The 13,054-nt window shown below is 36.5% G+C and overlaps 1 protein-coding gene across 1 annotated transcript; it reads right to left on the bottom strand.

The window, feature by feature from the left end:
- Positions 1-2,373: 2,373 nt before the first annotated feature.
- On the bottom strand, positions 2,374-3,165 carry LOC140014700 (receptor kinase-like protein Xa21). The gene is made up of 2 exons (XM_072065797.1): positions 2,541-3,165; positions 2,374-2,441 (listed from the first exon to the last, which is right to left on the bottom strand). Exons 1-2 carry the CDS (start codon positions 3,163-3,165, stop codon positions 2,374-2,376), a joined length of 693 nt encoding a protein of 230 aa, XP_071921898.1.
- Between the last annotated feature and the right edge of the window lie 9,889 nt (positions 3,166-13,054).

Raw genomic sequence — 13,054 nt, 5'->3', positions numbered from 1 at the left:
AGTCATTCATCCTTCTCTTAAAATAATAGATAAATTCCTTTGTGATCCAATATTCTATTTCATACTTTGGCCAATGCTGAGTGTCTCAGTAGTGGCATCCATACGTAGGGGATGTACCATGACATTTTTCAAAGTTTATTTAGTTGCAAAACTCAAATTGGAATTACAAAAAGTAAAAAACGAAAATCTTTAACTAAAAAAAAAAGGTTCAGAATTTCAGATGACTTTTAAGCTTATTTCTTTATTTTTGTCACTTCAAGAAAATCCCTTAAATTTTCTCTGTATTGTTATCTGGGAAGTGAAATTCATGTCAATTTTCAGTTTCAATTTTTGGTAGGACATTCATTTCAGCCATAAAATCAGCTGCGGGGATTCTCGAGTTATAGCCTGGTAAGTAATTTCATTTATTTCTTTGCGTTATTTTTTTCTTGGCTTAGAACTCCGAAACTCCAATTGGAAGCGCATAAATAACACAGACGACTAAAATGTGAGAAAACAAATACTATGTAAATAGACGTACGTTACATCAGGAAACAAAAGTCTAGTATAAGGGAACAAATTCAAGGATTTCCACTCCAAGTCCAGGGCAAATTTTCGTTTACTTCTCTTTTTCTCAATTGTAGCTTCAAATTTACTACTCATTTTTTCCTTTTTTTCTCGTGTCATTAGCAATGTGTCTAGAATTTAAAATTGATTTTTTTGGGGGTTTTATTGGGCCTCATTAAGCGAGTCATTTAGTCGATGAATAAAAAAGTATGGTACTTTAGCATGTTTTGATGCCTTTAAGATTAGAATTAAATGCCTTTTGGTTATTTCTACAAGGGGGAAATGACTTCTATAAGATAATCGAGTTGACTTGAATGTTAGCTCATATTGTTCGAGGTAAGTGGCTTAATGAATTTTATGAATTCTGTTGTTCCAAAGCTTTCTGAAAATCTGTCATTAATATGTGTATGCTGTGTTTCTTGTATATACGTTAACCCACCCAAATTTGCCCACCAATGACCCGCGAAAAACCTATTAATTTTGAACGAGTCTAAATAGGTATCCAATTAAATTCATTTAATTGATAGATAATGGATTGATTCGGTTCACCAATGTATACCCATTTAAAAATAATTATATATTTAAACTTAATTTTTAGTGAGTGCTAAGTAAATAAATTTAAATTTTTTACCAATTTAATTACAATAAATATCATTATTTCTTTTCAAACAACATGCAAAAATATTAAAAAATAAGTAAAATTTTAAATGATTCATAAATGGGTAATTAAGTATATTCATACCCATTTATCAATTGAATATAAACGGGTTGACATAATTATACTCATTACTCAATTATAACCTACCCAAATCCACTCGAGTCATCAATTTTAATACCTCTAGTATGAACTAATGTTGGTTTTATATGAAATTTTTGAAATGCAATTGCAATGGGATGGCCAGCGCGGTAGCATTAGTTGGGAATATATGAACTTCTAACCTCCCTCACGTGATGAACAGTCACTTAAGATTGGATATCCAGATAATTGATAGAAGGCTAAGTGTGTCTCGAGATTATAAATGATATGAATGTTTGATTAATGTGAATATGATTTTGATATGTGAATTGATTTATTTACAACATGTTTTGAATTGTGGTTATGATATTGTATGCTGATATTTTTAGGATGATGAATGAGTACATAAATGAAGAAAAAGTCGTTGTCAGTAGTTTACAAAGTCAGAACATTTTCTCGGAAGAACACGTTACATGTTTCCTCTGTAAGTGACCATTAGATTTGTGTTTGAGTATGGAATTAATTTGAGTATGAATTAGCCATTCACGTACTAGTGTGAATTAACTAATTATGTACCTGTGATTTTAGTTTGGATTTTTGGGGATTAATATTATGGTTCAAACATGGGTTGTGATAGGCTAGCCCTCAAACATTAAAGTTGGTATGATTTGATCCTAGTTGCAGCAAACCATATATATATATATATGATTTTATTCCAAAACCATAAATTTCACAGCAAGACCGAAAAATCAGTAGCATACAATCTGAATGGAAGTTAACTATACATATTGCAGTAGCTGAATTTTGATCTTTTTCAGTGCCACAAGAACGTCTCGAATATTGCTTCTCTCTCCTGGAGACTCCTTCGTGCAATTTAGAGCCAATTTGATGATTGATAAAATGCACTGCGGCTTCTGAAGAAAGTGACGATCGGTTGTGCTTAGCAGATTGGCATTTATAATTTGAGCTAATGCATTTGCCATAGAATCAAGAACCCAACTCCTTAGGCTCGAATTCTCACCAAACATTTCGTTGTTGGGGTTCATTCTTGTGAACACTTCCATCATCATGATTCCGAAACTATAAGCATCTTATTTGGTTGATGCTAATCCTTCCGATCCATACTCTACAAGAATGGCAAGTACTCTTTTACCATAAGCTATTAAAAGTGAATGAGAAGTTGAATTTTCAGAAGTTTAATAAGCTCTCTGGGGTAAAAAAAGAACAGAAATGAGATATGGAAAAAGTTCCAATATACCTGGTGCGAGATAGCAAAGAGTGGCTAGTGTTTGGGTGTATACAATGCTCTCCTCTGGAGCCAACAGCTTTGTAAGGCCGAAATCACTTACACGGGCAACCATATCTTCATCTAGCAGGACATTACTAGGCTTCAAATCGCAATGCACTACTGGTGTCGCATGCTCATAGTGGAGATACTGCAGTGCAGAAGCACCATCCACCAAGATGTCCAATCTCTTGATAATATCTAGAGAAGAGTCAATGGCATACAACCACTTCTCAAGATTTCCATTAGGCATGAATTCAAGAACCAATGCTTTGAAGTCAGGGTTAGAGCAGCTGCTAATGACTTTTGTGAGGTTTTGATGGTGAAGATTGCGTAATGCTTCACATTCTGCTCCAAAACTCATCAATGCTCCTTCTGAATGTAAATCAAACACCTTAACAGCCACAACCCTCCCATCATCAAGGGTACCTTTGTAAACAAATCCAAAGCTTCCTTTTCCCAAAAAGTTCCTTTCATCGTAATTATCGGTTGCCTGTGAAAGTTTGTAGAAGGAAATTCTTTCTTTTGCAAACATATCTACTTCTATGGGACTTTTACCTTTCCGTCGATATCTTAGGTAAACAAATCCCAGGGACATGGCACCTAAAACTGCTATCACCCCTGCTATAGTAAAAATGATTACAAACTTCTTTTTGTTTCCCGATGTTTTAGCTGAAAAACTTACACATGGTGGGACGTGTAACCTTGGAGCTGTTGACTTTTTTTGTATAAGTTTCTATCTCACATCGATTTGTTAACTTTTTTGGGCATAAGTTTCTGTCCCACATCGGTGGGATTGGTCTTGGGGGGAGTACTTGAGAGTTATAAATTAACACTCTCCCCTCCCAATTGTAACACACCAAAAAATTTTTGTATTCTTTCTTCTCCCAAATTAATAAGAGCAGGTTGCTTAAGTAGTACTCGGAGATTAGGCATATTTGGCCGAAGTCTGTTATCAATTTCAAGTGTTTTTTTTTTCTTTCTCTTTTATTACGCATCTGGTAGTTCTAATTTTGAGTGAGAAATTACCCGACTTTCCCGACAAGTGGTATCAGAGTCGAAAGTTCATCCTTTGGTTTGTTTGTAATTTATTATATTGAATACTATCATTTGAATTTATAATGGCGTTAGACGATTCACCGATAAATGAGTCCAGAGCATCGGCTTTTTCATCCATATGACCGAGGATTCCAATGTCAAGTTTGAAGCTGGAGGTGGAGATATTTAATGGTACTGGCCATTTCAGCATATGGTAAGGCGAGGTCATAGACTCCCTTTTCCAATAGGGTCTTGACATTGCCATTGAAAAAAAGAAACCAAATGACATAGAAGAGAATGAGTGGAGTACCATAAATCGGTTGGCATGCGGAACTATTCGATCGTGTTTATCCAGAGAGCAAAAGTATGCTTTCAAGAACGAGACTTCTGCATGAAAATTGTGAAAGGCATTGGAGGAAAAATTTCTGAAAAAGAGTGGTCAGAATAAACTCTTTATGAAGAAAATGTTGTTCCGATTCGATTACCGATCAGGTACTACTATGAATGAACACATCACTATATTTAATTAATTAGTAGCTGACCTGTTAAATTTAGATGTGAAATTTGAAGATGAAAATTTGGCTTTGATGTTGTTGTCATCCCTTCCTGATGAATTTGAACATTTAGAAACTACGTTACTTCATGGGAAGGAGAATGATGTTGTATGTTCTGCTTTGTATAGTCATAAATTGAGAAAGCAGGATAAAATGAAAAACAAAGTAGCTACAGCAAATGAAGCGTTAGTGGCAAGAGATCGTCAGTAAAGCCAATCAAATGGGAGAAGAGGAAGGTCCAAATCGAAAAACAGAGTTGTCAAAAATGAGTGTGCTTTCTATCATGAGAAAGGGTATTGGAAGAAAGACTGTCCAAAATTAAAAAAGAAAGGGAAAGCTCCGCAAGACATAAATGTTGCAAAGTGCAAAAGTGATACGGAATCAGATTTCTCTTTGGCTGTATCACCTTCAATATCCCATCCAGATGAGTGAATTTTGAATTCAGGTTGTACCTACCATATGTCTCCCATGCGAGAGTGGTTCTTTGAATTTAAAGAACTTGATGGTGGAGTTGTTTACATGGAAAATGACAATCCATGTAAAACAGATGGGATAGGTTCAATCAAACTGCGTAATTATGATGGATCCACCAGAATCCTGAAGGATGTTCGGTACGTGCCGAATTTGAAGAAGAATCTTATTTCTTTGGGGGTTTTAGAGTCAAAAAGCCTGATTGTGATGATGCGAGGTGAAATTTTTAAAACAACTTCGAGAGCACTTGTGATATTGAAAGGTATGAGGAAGAATAATCTGTATTACTACCAAGATAGTACAATTGTTAGGACAGCAGCAGCAGCAACATTTTTCAGTAGTAAGAAAGATGCAGAGACAACAAAATTGTGGCACATGCTGGTGAAAAATTCTTACAAAATCTTGCTAAGCAAGGATTGTTGAAAGGTACGAAAGCTTGCAAATTAGAATTTTATAAGCATTGTGTTCTGAAAAAATAGAGAATAGTGAAATTTGGCACTGGCATCCATAATACCAAGGGTATTTTGGACTATATGCATTCAGATATGTGGGGACCTACCAAGACTCCATTCCTTGAAGGCAGGTACTATTTTGTCACATTTGTTGATGATTTTTTCAGAAGAGTTTGGGTGTTTACTATGAAGAGCAAGGATGATGTGTTAGGAGTTTTCCTTAAATGGAAAGCTCAGGTTGAAAATCAGACGAAAAGAACGATTAAAATTCTCTAAACAGATAATGGTGGAGAATACAAAAGTGATCTCTTCTAGGAGATATGCCAAGAGTATGGCATAGTTCGGCACTTCACAGTTAGAAGAATACCACAGCAGAATGGGGTGTCAGAACCTATGAACAAAACACGAGTGGAGAAAGTTCGTTGCATGCTGTCTAATGATGGGTTAGGCAGAAAGTTTTGGGCTGAGGCTGTAATATACGCTCAATATCTAATCAATCGCTTGCCATCATCTGTAATAGAAGGCAAAACTCTGTTAGAGATATGGTCTGAAAAACCTGCAACGGACTATGATTCTTTACATATCTTTGGTTCTATTGCATATTATCATGTAAATGAATCAAAGTTGGATCCACGTGAAAAGAAGTCTCTCTTTATGGGCTTTAATACTGGAATTAAGGGATACTATTTGTGGTATTTAGAAGCAAAGAAAACCATTATCAGTAGGAATGTTACCTTTGATGAATCTACCATGTTGAATAAGGTAGCACAAGATGGAACCAGTTGTACTCCGCTACAGGTGGAGTGTACGCCGAAACAGATGGAGCTTGAGTAAATAATAGTGAGCCCAACAAACAGCAACATCAGTGACTCTTCCATAACAGAAGAGGAGTCAGATGAGGAAGAGGTTTTAACCCAAGAACCTCAACAGCAGTAGAAATCAATTGCCGTCAATAGACCAAGACGAGAAATTTAAAAATCTGCTCGTTTTACTGACATGGTGGCTTATGCACTTCCAGTTGTTAATGATGTTCCATCCACCTTTTCTGAAGCAGTTCGCAGTACAGAAAATGAAAAATGAAAAAGATGTTCTGAAAGAAGAGATGCAATTTCTTCAAAAGAACAAGACGTGGAAGTTGACACAACTATCGAAGGGTAAAAAGGCAATTGGATGCAAATGGGTATTTGCAAAGAAAGAAAGATTTGCTGATAAGAATGATGTTCGCTACAAGATAAGATTGGTGGCTAAAGGCTACGCTCAGAAGGAAGGAGTTGATTATAATGAGGTATTTTCTCCAATTGTTGAATATTCCTCTATTAGAATCCTGTTGGCCTTGGTAGTACAGTTAAATTTGGAGTTAGTTCAACTTGATATGAAAATCGCGTTCCTTCACGGTGACTTGAAAAATGAAATCTATATGTCTCAATCAAATGGATTCAAAGTTATTGGTAAAGAGAATTGGGTTTGTAAGGTGAGCAAATCATTGTACTGATTGAAGCAATCACCGAGGCAATGGTACAAATGATTTGACCAGTTCATGATGGGTCAGAAGTACACAAGAAATAAATACGATCAATGTGTGTATTTGCGCAAGTTACGAGATGAGTCCTACATCTACTTACTCTTGTATATTGATGATATGTTGATAGCATCAAAGAGCCAAATTGAAATTGACAAATTGAAAACTCAATTGAGTAAAGAGTTTGAGCTGAAGAATTTGCGAGAAATCAAAAAAATTCTCGGCATGGAGATAAATAGGGATAGAATGAGAAGCAAGGTTTCTCTCACACAAAAGCAGTATTCGGAGAAGTTACCACAACGATTTGGTATGAATGGAGATTCAAAACCTGTAAGCACTCCGCTTACTCCTCATTTGAAACTTAGCAGTTTATTATCTCCAAAAATGGATGAAGAGCGAGCATACATGGCGAAAGTCTCTATGCTAATGCAGTTGGTAGCTTGATGTATGCAATGATGTGTACGAGACTCGATGTTTCACAAGCAGTTAGTGTGGTAAGCAAGTTCATGTATGATCCGGACAAAAGTCATTGGCAAATTGTGAAATTGATTTTACGGTATATCCAAGATACTGTAGATGTTGGATTAGTATTTGAATAAGATGAATCACTTGATCAACGTGTAGTTGGATATTGTGATTCTGACTATGCAGTTGATTTGAATAAGCGACGTTCTACAACTGACGACTTGTTCACGTTTGCCAAGGAGCCAGTTAGTTGGAAATCTACTTTGCAGTCAACAATAGCTTTCTCTACAACAGAGACAGAGTATATGGTGATTATCGAAACTGTGAAGGAGGTAATTTGGTTTCAATGATTGCTTGAAAACTTGGGAGTTTGTCAAAAATACATTGATGTGTTTTGTAACAGTCAGAGTGCTATTCACTTCGCAAAAAATCAGGTCTTGTACGCAAGAACAAAGCACATTAATGTTCACTATCATTTCGTGTGAGAAATTCTTGAAGAAGAAGAGATTTTTCTCCAAAAGATTCGGATTACGGAGAATTCTGCAAATATGCTGACCAAGGTGGTTACAAGATCCAAATTTGAACATTGTTTAGATTTGGTCAATATCCTGGACATTTGAGTTGGCGTCTGAAGGCGCAAATTTTGAAAGTACCGCAAGGACCATTTGTTATTTTGTTTGAGTGAGAAGGTTTGTATTTGTGGTAGGATTAGAAATTATGCCAAAATGGAGATTTGTTGACTTTTTTGGTATAAGTTTTTGTCCCACATCGGTTTGTTAACTTTTTGGAGCATAAGTTTCTGTCCCACATCGGTGGGATTGGTCTTGGGGGGAGTGTTTAAGAGTTATAAATTAACACTCTCCCCTCCCAATTGTAACACATCAAAAAACTTTTGTATTCTTTCTTCTCCCAAATTAATAAGAGCAGGTTGTTTAAGCGATACTCGGAGATTAAGTACATTTGGCCGAACTCCGTTATCAATTTCAAGTATTTTTTTTTCTTTCTCTTTTATTACGCATCTGGTAGTTCTAATTTTGAGTGAGAAATTACCCAACTTCCCCGACAGGAGCTACACAAAGTGCTTTATTTGAAATAAAGGATTCACTAGTGAAGTTTGCAAAAGGGCCATTAGGAGGAATTTCGCCACTTAAATTGTTAAAAGAGACATTGAAGCTTGTAAGATACTTAAGATTCTCAAGTGATTTTGGAATGGACCCAGAGAAAAAGTTATGTGATAGATCCACAGTTTTCAAACTTAAGATACTACCAATTGACTTTGGAACTGAACCTTCCAGCTGGTTGTATGCTAAAGAAAAACCAGCTAGGCTCTGCATATCTCCTATTGTGCTTGGTATGCCACCTAAGAAGTCATTCAGTGATAAATTGAAGTATGCTGCACTTCTTAAGCTCTTGATTTCAAGAGGTATAGAGCCAGTTAGTGAGTTTGAGCCGAGACTGAGCTGCAAGATATCTGTAAGGTTCCACAAATACTTAGGTATAGTACCATTCAATTTGTTGGAATTTACAAAAAGATATCTCAAAGATGTTACATTTCCTAAGCACTCTAGAATTGAACCCGAAATTTGATATTGGCCCAGAAATATTACACCCAATTTTTTGAAAGTGCAGAAGTAATCCAGGCTGACTTGGCTTAGTTTGTTTTCGAGAAGAGATATCACCTGAAGCTTCTGCAGACCCTTTATTGTAGTGGACAATGATTCGGTCAACTGATTGTCGTACAGGCTTAAGATAAATAAGCTGCTCAAATTCCCAAATCTGTGAGGACCCGAAAATTTTCCTATTTTCTGGTCATTATTTTATTTCCTTGTATGTATTTTTATATTTTTCTTTATTATATTAATTTTTAGATATTTTTATAAGTGAGTATATGTTTTAAATTATTTTCTAGTATAAGTTAGTTTATGCAATGTTAGTAGTGCTTATGCGACGTAGGACTCGCTAGTGCGTAAAGTGAGATAAATTTTAACGATAAGGTAAAGTTTTATATTTAGGAATATTATTTTACCGGTGTTAGGAAATAATTGGAGATTAGATGGATTAGTTAGAATTGGGAGACAAGAGGATGAGAGTAAACATTAAAAGTGCCAAGTGGCGGATCACTATTCGAAGTTGGACTTTTGACCAAAGTTTTCTTACTTTCCTAAAGGGTTAAAAACAAAAAAATCTCCTGTGCTAAACCTAATATACAAATAAGCCCCATATGGTTTCAAAATATACAACGCGACATCTCGTGCTTTGAACTAAGTTGCAACACTGACGAAAATCGGTAAATTAACGGGAACTGATGAAAAGACCCTAAAAACAAATTCTTTATACTTAATTTTTAGCAAATATTCCTATTGTACCCCTTAGCCCCCAATAAAACTCCCTCCCAGCGATGCTTGTATACAGAATCGATTTCTACTTGATTGAGAGAAATTGAACTAGCCTTTGGGAGAAATCAAACTAACACGCAGGAGGTTTGAAAGGTAAAGCCATTCTCTAGATACGAAGTCAACCTGCGAGGAACTACTACACAATCTTGGCTAAGGTAAAAAGATTTGATTTTGGGTTTTAGCTAACAAATTGTAGTTATTAGGGTTAAAGTAAGAATGTTGGTAACTAAATTGGGATTAATCTACCGATGAAGGGAAATGACTGGCTAAAAAATTTGCTCATGTCTTCCTCAAGCTCTCGAGGGGATAGTGGAGCTAGGAATCTACGGTACCAATATAAGCTGTGCGACTGTCGAAGAAAGGCAAAGGTGAAGATTGTTGAGTCCGAAAGGCCATCCAAAGAGAGGCTGTACTTTGTTTGTGAAAGGGATGAATGCAGATTTTTCTCATGGTGTAATCCCATCTATAGAGATGAAACCGGTAGAGGAAACTTTTTTGAGAGGCCAATGGTTGAAGAACATTTGTCGTGCTTGAACTCGAATTCTGAAGTGAAGAACTTGAATGATGAAGTGAAGAACTTGAAAGTACTAGTTAGCTATTGTCTAATGGTATCTATTTTTTCACTTTTGCTTCTGTTGATGAAAATGTCTGTAAAATAAGACAATGAAGAAGCTTATGAATGGAAATGAAGAAAATCAGGTAGTTTGTTTTGTTCATGGAAATGTGCACTTTAGTCTTCTGTTATTCCGAAAGATGTCCTACCTAAAACAATGAAACAAACATCTAACTATTATATACACTTGTAATCATATTTGTGCATTAAAAACAGTTTTGAGCAATAAGCACACACAATAACGTCTTCTGCATTCCAGTTTTGAGTAATAAGTACACCAAAGTACATTAAAGTTTCCAGTCCATAAACTATTCTAGAAATATATCCCACCAAACATCCCACCCAACATTCCAGAAATATATCCCACTAAACATTCCAGTTTTGATAACAATTTCAAATAGAGTAGACAAAATACATCCTACCAAACAAAAACTGCCCAGACAAACAGTACATGAAAGATTCTAGCCCATAAAAACTGCCCAGAAATAGCTTCTTATGCAATTGAGAAATACCATTGCAGCCCATAATCATAATGCTCCATTAAAACGGTCAATAAGTACATTAAAGTGTCCAACACCTGACAAGAATCCTCCAAATGAAGTAAACAAAAGCATCCAATCAAAATACATCAAAGTTTCCAGTTTGCAATAATTGATAACAATTCCAAACAGAGTAGACAAAATACATCAGAAACATACATTCCAGTTGTTTGCCAACAACTCTAACGGCAACCACTAATTCCTTAAAACTACACAAAAAGGCAATCAACAAACATACAGTCCACTTCAAAAATCAACTCTAACATCTTCTTGCTTTCTTGGACCTTAGGTTGTATAGAACATCAGCAACAGTAGGACGAAGGGGTCCTTTTGCTGGTGAAGTTGTTCCACTCACAGGCTGCAATTGAAGTAGCAAATATGAATGTTTGAAGGAAAAATGCTTCATTAAATCACTTTTGCATTACATGAAATCCAACCTGAGAACATGATTGTCTAGCAGGCACATTTTTTGCCACACTCGCAATTGTTGGCTGCGTATACTGCTTCCCGAGCCTGCAGCTTTTTTTTTTTGAACAGGTGCAGCTTGTTCTTGATTTGGGGCTGGTTGCGGGGGCACCATTGGTGAAGGAGCTGATGAATGAAGTTCTGAACTTGATTCAACTACATTAGTGTTAGGTGCCTATAAAAAACAAGTCATATTAATGTTCAATTAAAATGATTTGGGACAGCAATTAGTCTCAGCCTATGAAATCTGTAAGCTGTGTTACCTTGTAGAATTTGGAGTTGGGATGAATGGTATTCTTACAGGTCCTTGAATTGTGTCTTGGCTGAAAACATCTATTGCAAGTTACCACAAGACCCTTCCTAGTTGAGACTTGACCTTTTTTAGGCTCGTCGGCTGCCCTTTGCCGGATCTTTTTGGGTCTGCCAGGCATTCTTCGAACTACATGAGGTTTTGGGGGTTGTTCTTCACATCTCACCCAGTACTTATTACTTGGGACAGGTGTGATAGTGTGCTCATATGTTTTCAAGTAATTTTCTCTACTGTAGCAGGCATGCACATAATCAAGCAAAGGCAATCTACATGCTCCTATTGCAGCACATGCATAAGCACAAGGATAACCTGTAAGCTGGAAATAGCCACATGTACAAGTCTTTTCCTTCAAATCCACCACAACAGATTTTCTGGGCCCATAGTCAATTTCATATTTGTTCTTGCCATCCCATGTGGGAATACACAGCCTACTGAATTTCAGATTCTTATCAATCTTCTCTGCAATGTTAGGACATATTTTTCCTTGAAATTTCTGCATACCAGTCCTCTTCACTTGAATCCTTTGCATGAGCCTTCTTCGAATCCACTCAAGCATCCTTATGACAGGTAGCTCCCTAGTTTCTAAGATATAGTTATTAAATGACTCACAAAGATTGTTCACAAGAATATCACATTTGCTACTTTGTCTAAAATGTGACCTACTCCATAAAATACTTGGCACTTTTTGCAGTCATTCAGCTGCATCCTTTGAAGCTTTTTCAAGGGAATTCATTGCTAATTTCCAGTCCACTTCATTCCCAGCACTTGCTACTGCCCAGAACAAGTCTTTCAACTCTTTTCCTTTGAACTTCTGCTTGAAATTTTAGTACATATGCCTCAAGCAAAACTTGTGTTCAGAATTTGGAAATAACTCATTCACTGCATGGACCAGTCCTTTTTGTCGATCTGACATGAATGTCCAGGGTATGTTTTCCACACCAAGTCCCATATCAGCCATTAGTAGTTTCAGAAACCACTTCCATGAATCATACCTCTCTACCTCTACCACTGCTACAGCTATTGGAACCATATTGTCATTGCCATCTCTACCAATTGCTAACAACAACTGACCATCAAACGCAGATTTCAAAAAACACCCATCAAGACCAATTATTGGTCGACAGCCATCGAGGAACCCCTGTTTGCAAGCATAAAGACAGTAATACAGTCTTTGAAATGTCCCTTGTGAACCTTCTTCTACTGTATCAAGCTTAATTTTGACAGTGCTACCAGGATTTGTCTCTCTAATTGTAGCTGCATAACTCCAAAGGTGGTGATATTGCTCCATATCCGTGCCAAGCATCTCATCTTTTGCCTTTCTCTGTGCTCTGCGTATCTTGGCAACGGACATGTTAATCATTAGATCTCTTCTAATATCATTCTGAAATCCATTCACGGCACACTTCGCGTCTCCTCTTATCTTGTCTTGGTACTTCACGCTCAAATACTTAGCTGTTGCATCCTTGTTGTTGTAATCTCTAGCACAAACATGCTGGCCCTTCAATGATTTAATTTGAAAAGTAGTTTCACCTTGGACTGGTGTTGCACGAATCCTCCAAGAACAGCCCTTTGCACACTTCGCAATAATTTTTTTCGAGTAATTTTTTACCCAATCAACATCATATCCCTCTCTTACCAACCATTCGACCAACACATATCTAAAAA

Source organism: Coffea arabica, chromosome 9e (assembly GCF_036785885.1).
Source record: "Coffea arabica cultivar ET-39 chromosome 9e, Coffea Arabica ET-39 HiFi, whole genome shotgun sequence".
Taxonomy (NCBI): Eukaryota; Viridiplantae; Streptophyta; class Magnoliopsida; order Gentianales; family Rubiaceae; genus Coffea; species Coffea arabica.
This window is presented reverse-complemented; position numbering and strand designations above follow the sequence as displayed.